Source organism: Acanthochromis polyacanthus, chromosome 17, assembly GCF_021347895.1.
Source record: "Acanthochromis polyacanthus isolate Apoly-LR-REF ecotype Palm Island chromosome 17, KAUST_Apoly_ChrSc, whole genome shotgun sequence".
Classification (NCBI taxonomy): Eukaryota; Metazoa; Chordata; class Actinopteri; family Pomacentridae; genus Acanthochromis; species Acanthochromis polyacanthus.
This window is the reverse complement of record NC_067129.1, coordinates 27,988,815-28,003,785: the sequence shown is the minus strand read 5'-3', so window position 1 is coordinate 28,003,785 and position 14,971 is coordinate 27,988,815. Positions and strand designations below refer to the sequence as shown.

The following is a 14,971-nucleotide window of genomic DNA, read 5'->3' as shown; positions in this document are numbered from 1 at the left end:
TCAAAAAGGCTTCTGCTGTCACAACTCTACCAGGATGTCTTCTTTGTTTAAATCCCACATGCTTGTTTTGATGCGCTTTGTCTCCGCAAATCATCTGTCTGGGTTTAGCTCCAGTGTGGCACTGATCATTTCATCCTGCGTTTCTGTTGGTTAGTGAGTTGTCGTAGGTCCAGTAACATCACACTGTGACACAATCACCCAGAATTTCTGACAGTCAGACTTTTATCACAGCTTGTCTTTGGTCGCCATGACAACAGCCGTCCTTGAACCTGTCTCACAGTGAGCAGTAGGACCACCGATTTAGAGCCCAGACCAAAGATATCACCACCATTCTCTTACTGTTGTTATCTTTGGTCTGGGACGGCTGTGTAGAGGCCTTTAGTCTCATCTGTCCACTAAACGTTCTCCCAGAAGGACTGAGGTTTACTCAGATACATTTTAGCAAAGTCCAGTCTGGCTTTTTTATGTCTCTTCATCAGCATTGGGGTTCTCCTCAGTCTCCTGACATAGAGCTTCTTCTCATTCAGATGATGACGTTTGGTCCCAGCTGACTCTTTTCCTCCCTGAGTCTGCAGGACAGCCTGGATCTGTGTGGAAGCTGACTAAGGATGTTTATCCACCATTCCAACTATCCTGGGTTTCATTCTTTGGTCAGTTTTTCTCTTCCGTCCCGTCCAAGAAGATCAGCCACAGTTTCATGGGTTATAAACTTCTTGATTATTTTACACAGTGGATAAAGGAACTTCAACATCTCTGGAGATGGTGTTGGAACCTTGAGATTGTTCATATTTTTACACAGTTTTGCTTCTTAAGTCCTCAGACAGTGCAAGGAATCATGAAATCTGGAGACTATCAAAACATTTTGGGCCACAATGTAGAGCCTAGTATCAGAAAGCAGAGATCATGGATGTTCCAGCAGGACAATGACCCCAAACATACCTCAGATAGCACCAAGAACTGGTTGGAGACAAAGTTCTGGAGAGTTCTGAAGTGACAGCAATGAGTCCAGATCTAAATCCCATTGAACACCAATGAAGGAAGCCTTCAAACCTGAGAGACCTGGAGCAGTTTGTAAAAGAAGAGTGGTGAAAAACTCCATCTGAGAGACGTAAGAAGCTTGTTGATGGTTACAGGAAGCGACTGGTTTCAGTTATTTCTTCCAAAGGGTGGAAACCAGATATTGAGTTGAGGGTGCCAACAATTTTGTCTGATCCATTTTTTGAGATTTGTGTCAAATTTTGTCCATTTTGTCCTTTTTCTTCTGCTTTTTTGTGTTTTTCCAATGCACATGACGGAAATAAACACGTGTATACCAACAACATTTGTAATTGCAACAATTTGTGGGAGAAATGGTTTATTTTCTGGAAAAATTCCAGAAGTGCCATCTCTGACGTTAAAGCTGCTGTCCGGAGTTTCCGTTTGTTTTCAATTTATGTATCATTTTTTAACAAAGCTTAAATGTGTTAGTCTAGTTCGATACTATAATATAAAGTTAGTATGACGCGATATGAAAATTTATTCCTGAGCTCCGCCTTCCTCTCATAGACCCCCATGTTATTCCAAAAAGCGCCGGTTGCTGCCGACCAATCAAGTTCCAGCTTCAGCTTTGTCATGCTGTCAATCAACGGTTACGCGCACAGCAAGCAAGCCCATGCAGAGGTGGGCGAGCTACGCACTACGCAACCGTGCACATTTGTTTTGCTTGTGGAGGAGAGAGCATCAGGGCTCAGCAACTTCCAGAAAAGTTACCAATCCCACGGCTTGTCAGGTCAAGAGACTGCAGGACGTTTTTTGGCTCGGGGTGCTCGCGTCGCTCCCCGACCACGGCCTCCATAGCCCGCCTGACGGCTTCGTTTAGATGCCCGACCTCTGGAGGAAGATGTTGGGGCGTCTGGGACATACTCTTCGTCAGAGGAGTCATGCAATTCTGAACTCTAGATAGAAATAAATAAACAATGTAACACATATACACGCGTAAATGCACTAAGTTTGATAAACAACGTCATCCAGAGGGATACACGAGTGTAATCACATATTGAAACTTTACTCGTTCGTCCTAGCAGATTCATGTTATTTTGGTATTAGGACAAGTTAGACTCAATACAGCATTCTAACGTAATTCCTTTATTATTTACTAAATGTACTAAATGTAGAAGAGGGGAAAACAGCAAAACAGGCGAGATGCTGCAGCACTCCGGGCACTTCTCTCATGTACTGCGCGTGTGCACAAATAAAGGGGCGAAATCAGAGGGAGGGACCAACAGTGTTTTGGGAGACGCTGCGATTCAAACTCCGGACAGCAGCTTTAATGGTGCAAATTTCCCAGGCGGAAGGTGAGCATTATCTGAAAATATAGTTGGAATTCATGGGAAAAGTTCAAATGTTTACTGTAACGTCATGAGCTCCTTAAAAGGAAAAGTAAACAATTTGTCTTTTGAACTTAGTTTGAGGGTTAAAATTGGAGAAAATTCTCTTCAGAATCTGCAGTTTATAGCCCTGTGACAGACTGGTGACCTGTCCAGGGTGTCCCCTGCCTTCACCCGAGTCATCTGGGATAGACTCCAGCACCCCCCATGACCCTAGTGAGGATAAAACGGTGTATAGAGGATGAATGGATGGATCTGCAGTTAAAGATGGAGTTAATTAATCCTAATCTCTACATGTTTTATGAGATATTTTCAAAGTGAGTTCCTGTTGCAGAATGGTCTGACTGCACCTCACTAAAGACCTGCTTCTGTTTCTTTAAACCAATCACAGTCATCTTCAGTGGAGCGGATCCAAAGGTTTCCTAAAATCAGTGATGGTTTTATTGGAACATTTTCCTACAAACTGTTTCAGAGACAGCAGGTTAAAAACGTGGAGTCGGACCTTTAATCCCATCAAACCTTCATTTGTTTCAGGAAAACCAAACTCTGACTTCATCCTTGATGGAGCTAAACCGACAGCTGGACTCAGATGGCTTTTCCCAGGATGAGGATGCTCATGAAGAAGACCATGATGAAGAAGAGCCACATGAAGAAGCGATCCATGACCTTGGCGACCTTCCTCCACTCTCCGATGCGCAGCTGAGCGGTCTTCTGGTCCTGGTAGGAGCTGGCGATGTACTCCACGTTCTTCCTCAGTCCATGATGCTGGCAGACACAATGGGTCTTCACCAGGATCTCCTTCCTCCCAGCTCCTCCTCCTCCTTCACCTCCAACGCCCTTCATGACAAAAACCAGACACAAAATGACACAAATGAGACACAAAACAACACAAACGGGACAAAAAATGACTAAAACACGACACAAAATGACACAAATGAGACAAAAATTGACAAAAACAAGACATTAAATAACAAAAACAAGAAACAAAATGACAAAGATGAGACAAAAAATGACACAAACAAGACACAGAATGACAAACACAACACATAAAATGACAAAAATGTAACTTAAAATGACAAAAACAATGTACAAACAACAAAAATGAGACACAAAATGACAAAAAAACACAAAATAACAACAATAACAAAAACAAGACACAAAACACCAAAGATGAGACAAAAAATGACAAACAAGACATTAACTAACAAAAACAAAACACAAAATGACAAACACAACACATGAAATGACAAAAAAAGGACAAAAAATGACAAAAACAATGCACAAAAACAAAAATGAGACACAAAATAACAAACACAACACATAAAATGGCACAAATGAGACTTAAAATGACATAAACAACACACAAAATAACAACAATGCGACACAAAAGGACAAAAGCAAGAAACAAAAGGACAAAAACACGACAAAATGAGACCTTCTTCTCCTCCACCATCTCTCCATCGCTGCTCCACTCCTCCTCGGCTCGCTCTTCTCCTCCGGTGGCTCCTTTCTCCTCTGAGTGGTCGACGGTGACGAACAGGTCCTCCTTCCAGTCCGTCTGATTGGTCGCCTCCGGCCCCGCCCCCTGCTCCTCGCTCCGCCCTCCCCACACCTGTCCGTTAACGTCCCAGTTGGTCCCTCTGCTGCCGCCGTTGGCCGATGGAGCGTCCGACTCCTCCTGGGACAGCGGCTGTTTCCGTGACGACCGGCCGCTCAGGCAGTTGTTGCCGACCTCGCTGACGAAGCAGATGCGAGCGAGGTGGTTCAAGATGAAGCGCTCGGCCCATTCGGGGACGGGACGCGCCTCCGGACCGCAGTGGTGGATGTTCATGATGAAGATAGTGAGGGCCGTCGATGCAGTGACCATCGTCATGGTGGCGATGTAGTACTTTCCTGTTGAAAACCACATGCGAAGTTATAGAAACAAGACACGAAATGACAGAAATGAGACACGAAACGGTAAAAACAAGACACAAAGTCACACAAATAAGACACAAAATGACAAAAATAAGACATAAAGTGACAAAAGTGAGACACAAATGACACACAAAATAACACAAATTAGACAAAATATTATTAAAACAAGACTCAAAGTTACACAAATGAGACAAACGAGACACAAAATTACACAAATGTGACACAAAATAACACAAATGAGACACAAAATGATCAAAACAAGACACGAAATAACATAAATTAGACACAAAACTTCAAAAATGAGACAAATGAGACAAAACGAGACACAAATGAGACACAAAACGACAAAAGCAAGACACGAAATGACAGAAATGAGACACGAAACGGTAAAAACAAGACACAAAGTCACACAAATGAGACACAAAATGACAAAAATAAGACAAAGTGACAAAAGTGAGACACAAATGAGACACAAAATAACACAAATGAGACAAAAAAATAACACAAATGAGACAAAAAATGATCAAAACAAGACTCAAAGTTACACAAATGAGACAAACGAGACACAAAATTACACAAATGTGACACAAAATAACACAAATGAGACACAAAATGATCAAAACAAGATACGAAATAACAAATTAGACACAAAACATCAAAAATGAGACAAATGAGACAAAACGAGACACAAATAAGACGCAAAACGACAAAAGCAAGACACGAAACGACAGAAATGAGACACGAAATGGTAAAAACAAGACACAAAGTCACACAAATGAGACATGAAATGACACAAATGACACAAAAAACACTAAAACGAGACACAATGAGACAAAGAAAAAAAACAACATAAGCAAAACACAAAACACCAAAGAGAAGAGACACAAATGACAAAATTTGAAATAGAAGACAATGACAAAAAAGAGACATGAAATGAAAGACACAAAACAATGAAAACATGACACAAAATGACATAAATGTGATAAAAAAGACAAAATGAGACATAAAATGACAAAAAACAGACACAAAGTGACAGATAAATAAATGTTATAAGCAAGACACAAAATGTCAAAAAGAAGACACAAAATCACACAATGACAAATGAGACACAAAATGACAAAAATGAGACACAAAGTGACAAAAATGAGACACAAAACAATAACGAGACCCAAACATTAATGAGACAGAAACTGTGGAACGCTGTGGTCTAAAGTGCGGCCAGATGTTGTGAAGTTGTTCTGACATGTTTTCAGCTACAGTGTGAAGATTTAATGAACAAACTGCTGCTGGAGCTCTGAAGCTCCGACATCGTGGATTCCCGGCTCTGATTATTTTAAATCAATGGGTTTTATGGAGCCTCATTACAGCCAACAAACAGAAACGGCTTCATTTCCTGTAAACAACAACAACCTGCTGACCCGGCAGCTTCCTGCTCTTATTAACAGCATTCAGAGTTCTCACGATGGTGAGCTCCTCTGGTAGCTCCAGTTTAGTGTCTTCAAAGTGGCTCCATGTAAACTATCAGCAGAAGGAGGAACGTTCTCAGTGAGTTTCTAGAACTTTCTGTGAACTTTGAGTCTTTCTGTTCCACATTAATGCTCACTTTAGATTCAGAACCACTGAGACAACAGAACGGTTTGAAAAGATCTTAAAACGTTCTCAGATGGTGGTCAGAAATTAAAGATACGATCTTTGACTTTGAGTGAGTAAAGCTGACGATGTTGAGCTGCTACACTTCAATGGTGAAAACAAAACACACCTGATTATCAGTGACAAAGACGCAGAAAATAAAAGTGCCTGGCAAAAATAGCATCGTGTGTTCCAGTACACCACATAGTAAACCAGGAAAAGATCTGGACTGGACCCAGTATGCAGAATAATAAAATACCTGGAGGTTTGATTCTACTGTATGTTGGGACAATTCCAGGAAAAGATCTGAAAGTGTTAATTAAAATGAAAATCACCCAAAATGACTAAAATTAGGAAAAATACAACACAAATGAGACACAAAATGACACAAATGAGACACAAAATGACACAAATAAGGTACAAAAAGACATAAAAGAACACAAAATGCCAAAAATGAGACACAAAACAACACAAATGAGACACAAAACAACGTAAAGGAGACACAAAATGACACAAATGAGACACAAAATGACAAACACCAGACACAAAATGACACAAATGAGACACAAAACAACATAAATGAAACACAAAATGACACAAATGAGACACAAAATGACAAACACCAGACACAAAATGACACAAATGAGCGAGGAAACATGAGTGCAGTAAAATGTTTTCCGGTAAAGTCACCGATCAGCGGGACGCTCTCGGAAGGCGGCATGCTTTCGGCCACCAGCAGCTGGAACACCGTCAGCGCCAGCAGCACCGTGACGCCCAGAGAAACCTTCTCGCCCGAGTCGGCCGGCAGGTAGAAGCCCAGCGGAGCCAGGAAGGAGATCATCATGCAGGGGATGAGAAGGTTGAAGATGTAGAAGGAGGCTCGTCTCTTCAGGTGGAGGGTGAAGGTGATGTCTGGGTACGGATCCGAGCAGCAGCCGTACAGGATGACGTTCTTCTTAGCCGGCATGCCCAGAACCTGGACAGGTGATAGGGTTTACTTTATCAAATGTTAAATCACCACAAAAATTTCCAAAAATACCACAAAAAGAATCACAATCGCCACAAAAAGTACCAAAACCACCCCAAAAAGTACCAAAATCCCCACAATATTTAACAAATTTGCCACAAAAAGTACCACAATCACCACAAAAGTACCACAATGACTACAAAATCACCACAGAAACTAGCCCCGCTCACCTCCCATTCCACGTTGGGGACGAAGTCGGCCAGGTCGGCGCTGTCCAGGGCGTTGATCAGGTCCATCTGGTTGCCGTTGTGGGTCCAGGAGCCGAAAGTGAGGTGACACTGCTGAACATCGAAGGGGAAGAAGGCCACGTCCACGGAGCAGGAGCTCTTAGTGATGGCCGGCTGGTCCCACATCACCTGGCCATCGTTACGTAGAACCACGTTGGTCTCCATGGAGCTGGAGAACTCATCGTCTGCACTGTGGAGGAGGAGATCATGAGGACGGGGAGGAAACCATGAGGACAGGGAGGAGACCATGAGGACGGGGAGGAAACCATGAGGACGGGGAGGAAACCATGAGGACAGGTAGGAAACCATGAGGACAGGGAGGAGACCATGAGGAAGGGGAGGAAACCATGAGGACAGGGAGGAAACCATGAGGACAGGGAGGAGACCATGAGGAAGGGGAGGAAACCATGAGGACAGGGAGGAAACCATGAGGACAGGGAGGAGACCATGAGGAAGGGGAGGAAACCATGATGATGGGGAGGAAACCGTGAGGATGGGGGGAGACCATGAGGACGGGGAGGAGACCGTGACGATGGGGGGGAGACCATGAGGACGGGGAGGAGACCGTAAGGATGGGGGGGAGACCGTGAGGACGGGGAGGAGACCGTGAGGACGGGGAGGAAACCATGAGGACGAGGAAGAGACTGTGAGGACGGGGAGGACGACAATGTTCCACTGGACAGGAAGCTGCACCCACCTGTTGTACAGAACGATGTCTGGCCTCCACACGTAGCTGCTGGGGATCCGGATGGTGTCCAGGCCGTCGTAGTCCTCCTTCTTCCAGGTCAGGTAGGCATCCATCCACACCTGGCGGACCCACAGGTAGGTGGTCAGGATCTGGTTCCTCTCATCCTGTTGGACAGAAGAACAGGGAGTCATGGACACCACCGTAAGGACGGCAACATCTGGAGCAGGAGGTGTGGTTACTGGGTAAAAATACAGAGAGTTTTCAGGTGGAACTGCAGAAAGACACACAATAACACAAACGAGATGCAAAACAACACAAATGAGACATAAAACAACAAAAATGAGACAGAAAATGACAAGAATGAGACACAGAATGAGAAAAATGAGAATGTACAATAATGAGGCACAAAATGACACAAAACGCCAAAACAACAAAAATGAGACACAAAATGATAAAAATGAGAAACAAAATGACAAAAATGAAAAACAAAACAACACAAATGAGACATAAAACAACACAAATGAGACACAAAACAACACAAATGAGACATAAAACAACAGCACATACAGGAAGTCATGGATGCCACCAACATCTGGAGCTGGGGTTTGGTTACCATGTCGATGATCTGAGACAGCGTGATCTGCAGCGTGACGTTGATGATGTAGTCGGTGTCCTCCACCGGCCTCAAGGCGTTGGTGTAGTTGGAGAACAAGTCAGTCAGCAGCTTCTGGGCGAAACGACCGTGAGCCGCTAAACAGACTGGAGGTCAGAAGAAAGGTTAGAGGAGATAAACCAGCAGGAAACTACAAACCAGCAGCTTATAGGCAGTTTTACCTCCACCGCTCATCTACTTTTAATCCACCGAACACTAAAACCACAGCTTTGATTCACCACAAACCATAAAACCAGAAACAATCATCTGATTTCCAACAGTCTTTGAACGAGTCGTGTGTAATCTGCGGTTCCATCTGGAAAATTAACAATTTTTAAAAAATGCTTTTTTTAAAAAAAAGACAAAAAATGAGACAAATTGAGACACAAAATGATTTTTTTAAAAAATCGACTAAAATTATTTTTAAAAGTCAGAAAAAATTATAAAAAGAGACAAAATTATTTTAAAAAATAGACATAAAAGGATAAAAATGAGACAAAATGATAAAAAGGAGACATAAAATGATAAAAAAAAATTGAGACAAAATTGTAAAAATGAGACATAAAACGATAAAAATGAGACACAATGATAAAAATGAGACACAACTGTAAAAATGAGACACAATGATAAAAAATTCGACATAAAATTATTAAATGAGTCAAAGTCATAAAATTAGAAACAAAATGAAAAAATTAGACAAAATCATAAAAATGAGACACAAAATGACAAAAATGAGACACAAAAATGACACAAACAGAAAACTTAAAAAACAAACTCAAAAATAATAAAAAACTAAACAAAAAATGACCTCCAATAACATCCCATAAAAATCTTTTTCTGTCAAAAACATGTTAATTTTTTCTTCAGAAATGTTTCTTCTGAGTTGAGCTGCAGTCAGTTTTTAACCTCAGAATTGTTTCGTTGTTCAACCTCTTCTTTAAGGACAATCCTCTGGTCCAGGTCTTATTTAATCTCTTCAGTCTCTAGTGTTTAATCCTGTGAATATTAGGAGGCTTTAAGCTCACATTAAGTCTTTTTCTTTGCCGTTAATCCTTAAACGTCTCGTATCAACACATCCACACCACATCTCCCTCTTCAATTAACCTGGAATCACCTCAGCTCTTCTGATAATTCCTTCAAATCCTCTTCATGATGGCGTCTAGTGCTGCTTGTCTGATGGTTTCTGCTCCTTTATGGCAGAAAACTAAAAAAAATATGGGATGTAAAATAGACAAAGTTTAACCCGACCTTTAAAATATAAATGAAAATAAACCGAAGCTGATAATTAATTTAAAGAAATACTGAATTATTTTTCTTTGTTTGATTAATTGAATTCTTCTTTTACAGTGAAAGATGTCTGTAACTTGACCTTCATATATCTGATCTGTATTTTCTCATGACCATTACTTCTGCAGACATATTTCATTTTATTAATTCTAGCTTTAAATTACACCGTTAACAAGCCAAAATTACCCTGAAACGTTCAAATATGCCAGCAAAAAAATGGAAAATCACCACAGAAATGACTAAATTTACCAAGTATAGGACCAAATCTACCACAAAACTGGTGAAATTGTGACAAAAACTCAAATTTGGATAAAAATTACAACAAAGTGAAACAAAATCAACCCCAAAGGAGCCTAAATTACATTGAAAGGTTCAAATGTGCCAGCAAAAACACCAATAATCACCACAAAAAGTACCAAAATCACTACAAAAACTACCAAAATCACTACAAAAACTACCAAAATCACCACAAACAGGACCAAAATAATGACAAAAAGTACCAACATTACAACAAAAAGTAGGAAATCACTAAAGAACGGACCAAAATTACCACAAAACGTACCAAAATCACAACAAAATAGAAAAACAAGATACAAAACATCATAAGAGAGAAAAACTGAGGCGCCAAAAGCCAGAAATGAGACACACAACAAGAAAGTCAAGACACAAATTGTACAAATGTAGACACAAAACAACACAATACGAGCCAAAACTACCTTGAAAAATTCAAATATAGCAGCAACAACACACAAAGTCACTACAAAAAAGACCAAAATCACAAAAAATAAGACACAAAATGTCCCAAACAAGACACTAAATGTAATTTCTGTCAGAGAGAAAAATCAAGGCACTAAACACCAAAAACGAGACACACAACAAGAAAGTCAAGACACAAACTGTACAAATCTGGACACAAAACACACACAAAGTTACAAAAAACAAGAAAATAAGATAAACAATTCCAAAAACACGACACTAAATGTCAAAAATGAGAAGCAAAATGATTAAAACAACAAATAAAAAGATCACAAACAAATAAAAACTGTCCCGAAGACAAACAGAACAACAGAAACTCATCCAGATGATGGTTTCTATCACCAACAGTAAAATCCGTCTCTACGCCGATGATGATCGTATTTAAATATCTAATCTAATCATCTGCTAACGTGGAACATCGTCAGTGCTTTCCTGCTTTGAGTACTTTTATTATTAATACTTCTACATTACCATCGTATTTCCAGTGTGGTATTAGTACTTGTAGTACTTCTGCATGTATGACAAACATCTAAAATTATCAGATGCTGGTGGAGTCCAGGATGAACAGAGCTGAATGTTTTCATTCCTGCTTCACCTCCACATCTCCAAATTTGTCCAGAGAACATCAACACTCCCTCTCCTCTGAATATATCATTTCCTCGTTATCTGAAGGTCATTAAACCGTCCCCGGTCTTTTCCTTTTTAGTGCAGAGCTTTTAGTGTTTGTTTTTAATGTCTCCATCTGATGGTCCTGAAGCTTCAAACAGTAGCTGGAGATCCATCCAGCATGGTGCAGAGAGGAAAAGAGTGGAGAGGGTGTCGAAGAGAGACACAAAATGACAAAAACAAAACACAAAAATGTCGCAAATGAGCCAAAAAGACAATAAACTTAAGATAACTGGACATAAAATCATAAAAATGAGACACAAAACTTCAAAAACCAGACACAAAATGAGAACAATGAGAAACAAAATGATAAAAATGAGGCAAAATTTCAAAAACTACACACAAAATGAGAAAAATGAAACAAAAATGATAAAAAAATAAGACACAAAAATGACACAAATGAGGCAAAATGTCACAGACAAAACACGAAACTTCAAAAACGAGACACAAAGAGAGAACGAGACACAAAATTATAAAAATGCTGAAAAAATGATAAAAGCGTGAAAAAATGACACAAATAAGACAAAAAATTTTAAAAAGTAGCCACAAAATGATAAAAAATCAAACAAAAAACTTTAAAAATTAGACACAAAAATGAGACTAAATGAGATTAAATTGTAAAATGAGACACAAAATAATAAAAATGAGTAACAAAATGATAACAATAATACACAAAAACGAAAAAAAAAGAGACGCAAAATTGTTAAAAAAAAAGACACAAACAAGACAAATTTTAAAAGACTGGATGCAAAAATGAGACTAAAAGAGACAAAATTGTAGAAAGGAGACAAAAAAATATGTTAAAAAATAAGACACAAAAATGACACAAACAGGACACAAAACCAAAGAAAGGAGGCACAAAATGATGAAAATGTGACTATTTTAGATATCTGTCATACATGCAGCGTAGAAGTACTGAGACACTGTAAATACTGGTACTGTTCTGTCTTACTGTACTTAAAGTATTCATAATAAAAGTCCTGAAGCTTCAAACAAAAAGTTTTTTCTGTTTCTATGGTTCTGTGTTTGTTCCACCTAAATGAATCAGACTGATGTTATTTAGATCATAGTTCCTGTTTCTTCTTCTATCACATAAATAATGTTCCTGTGAGGTTAAAGTCTGACAGATTATGTTCCACAAGAACAAAGTGAGAACCTTAAAAAATGTTCTCCAGATGTTATCAAGGCTCCTACAGGACCCCAAACTCCCTAATGGCACCAAGAACCACCAAAAACACCGTTTTGAGATCCTTACTGGTGATTGGAACCTCCATCATTGGTACAACAACCAGCTGAAGAACCCTCTGAACTCCTCATTCAAGTAAAGAACGTCTAACTGCTACTCTGATGTGTTCAGATGAAGAATCTCCACAGAAAAAAAACAAAAGAAAAACATTTGAAAAGAAAGGTTTTAAGATTTTTTTTGTCATGTGAGGAACCCAAGCAGCCGAGGGATGAACTGAAATCTGACTAAAGGAGGAAGACCCGTTCTTCGGTTTGATCTGCAGCAGAACGTTGATGGATCACCGTTTTCTCTTTTTAAAGGTCGTTTACAGGAAGTCTTTGAAGAAGAAACGGTTTATTAATAGTTAATCAGCAGGTAGTTCTGTCTTTTATCTCCTGCTTGTGTTTCTTAAACGGTCTGTGGGTCTGAAATAATGAAAATCTGCTGAAAAATGCATGAGAACATCCCATAAATCAACCAAACGAGGCTCTCAGACACTAGAACTGGCAGCAGGTTGTGGCTGAAAGGCGACGGCCAACAAAACGTCTCCCTGCGACCCAACAGGACGTTTCCTTGGCGGGAAAACTTCATTCCTCAGCTGAAGACTGCAGCTGATAGGAGTCTGTGGAGGTTTCAGGTCCACTTCCTCTTTACTTATATGGTCACTGAGTGTTTGTTCGGCTTCGTCTTGATCTGATCTGAGCCTCAGAGCTGCTCCAACATCACCGAGGCCTTCACGAGGTTCCAACGTTCCTCTGATCCCATCAGACTTCTCATAGAGTCTCAACTTCAGCTGAGAAAATAAAACGTCTGTAAACTCCTGATGTGGAAGAAGAAGAATTCAGAGCCTTAAATGCTGTAGAACAAGTAGAACCTCCAGCATGAAAACATTCAGAGAACGCAGAACACGTTCCAGCCCTGAGTAGTGTCAACAATACAAGAGGAGAAAGCAGCGAACATTCACATTTAAAGAGCTGAAACATGAACTGTCTGGCAGTTCTGCAAGGAAATGTTTTAAACCTGCTCATGTGTTTCATAAGTTAAAAAAAAGGCTTAATTTGTAAACTAAATATAAGAGATATTTGTAGAACTGAGGGCTGCTTTAGATGTTCCTCAGAGCCACTGAGGAGGTTCCAGACATGTTGTAGGTGGTTCTTACAGCTATTTAGGAGTCATTGTTGCAGTTCTAAGGGTTCCTCAGGTTTTAGTTGTAGCCAATTAAGAGGTTCTAGAGCTCATTATAAAGGCTCTGGATGTCTTATGTGGTTTTCGTAGCCATTGAGGAGGTTCTAGATGTCCTTCAGGTGGTTCTTGTAGATAATGAGTTTATTGTTAGGATAATGTGCTCAACAACACTTCCTTCTACCATCAAGGTCTTGCAGGGGTCCATTTAAGACCATCAGCTCTATCAGCTCTCAACCAGGATCTTTTGACCATTAAGGAGGTTTTCGTGGAACTAAGAAGTTCTTTAATAACATCCAGTAGTAACTTGTATAGCTCAGTTCACACAGAAACTCAAAATGCTTCAATAAAAATAAACAAATAGAAGAAAAAATATAAAAATAACACCCAATGATAAAACATAAGGCGATAAATTGCAAAAATTCATAATAAAATAAAGTACTTCGTGTTTCTGCATGAATGTTTACAAAAGATGTCTGGCTGCTTGTTTTTTATTCATGTTCATTATCAGTCATAAAATGTTTTGTCCAATAACTGAAGTCAGTCTCTAATCTGAGGCTCGTTCTTGTTGCTAAAACACGTCCAGGTTTGATCACTAGATTTAGACTTGAATAAAACACAAGACCTGAAAGCCTTCTGGCCGACAGACTTTTAAAACCTGATTTTCAGCAGGAATGTTCCGAGAGGCAGGATGGCAACACCGTTTTAAAAATACACGTGTTTCTGACGTTCTGTTGGATTAGAAAGGTTCTGCAGTGACAACAGTGGGCTTGTTTCTGAGTCCGACACCTTCAGCCGGGAACGAGATCCAAACAAGCCCGGCAGCGTTTCCATTAATCCTGACACTGTGTACACCAGCCGCTGATGAATGAAAGTAAAATCTGACTGAGGGCAAAGATTGTCTCCACACGTGGAACTCTGCTGGTTCCACAAAATGTTCCCTTATTTGGGGTTTTGATGAAGCTGGAGGAAAACATGTCAATCAACGCTCAGCTGTTCAACACAGAGAAGACCCCCAGGATGTCTTTAAAGCCTCTAGAACCACATATTGAACCTCACTGGAACCTCGTCATTGATCATTCAAACCTAGAAGCTCCTAAAAGACTCTGATGTTGGAGAACAATGTTTCTTCAAAGATACCTGATCGAGTTCCACAAAGTAAGGAACCTACAGGACTCTAAACTCCCTAATGGCTCCAAGAACCACCAAAAACACCTTCTGAGATCCTTACTGATGATTAGAACCTCCATCATTGGTATGACCACCACCTAAAGAACCCTCTGAACTCCTCATTCAAGTTAAGAACATCTAACTGGTTATAATAAGCATCTTAAGCACACCTAGAACCT

The 14,971-nt window shown here is 40.1% G+C and overlaps 1 protein-coding gene across 1 annotated transcript; it reads right to left on the bottom strand.

Annotated features, from left to right (window-relative positions):
- Positions 1 to 2,196: 2,196 nt before the first annotated feature.
- Positions 2,197 to 14,456, bottom strand: LOC110967316 (neuronal acetylcholine receptor subunit alpha-10-like). Its single transcript, XM_051937925.1, has 7 exons — positions 14,351 to 14,456; positions 8,468 to 8,613; positions 7,864 to 8,018; positions 7,110 to 7,356; positions 6,603 to 6,888; positions 3,802 to 4,259; positions 2,197 to 3,203 (listed from the first exon to the last, which is right to left on the bottom strand). The coding sequence occupies exons 1-7, from the start codon at positions 14,454 to 14,456 to the stop codon at positions 2,952 to 2,954; spliced, it is 1,650 nt and encodes a 549-aa protein (XP_051793885.1). The 3' UTR covers positions 2,197 to 2,951.
- Positions 14,457 to 14,971: the final 515 nt, after the last annotated feature.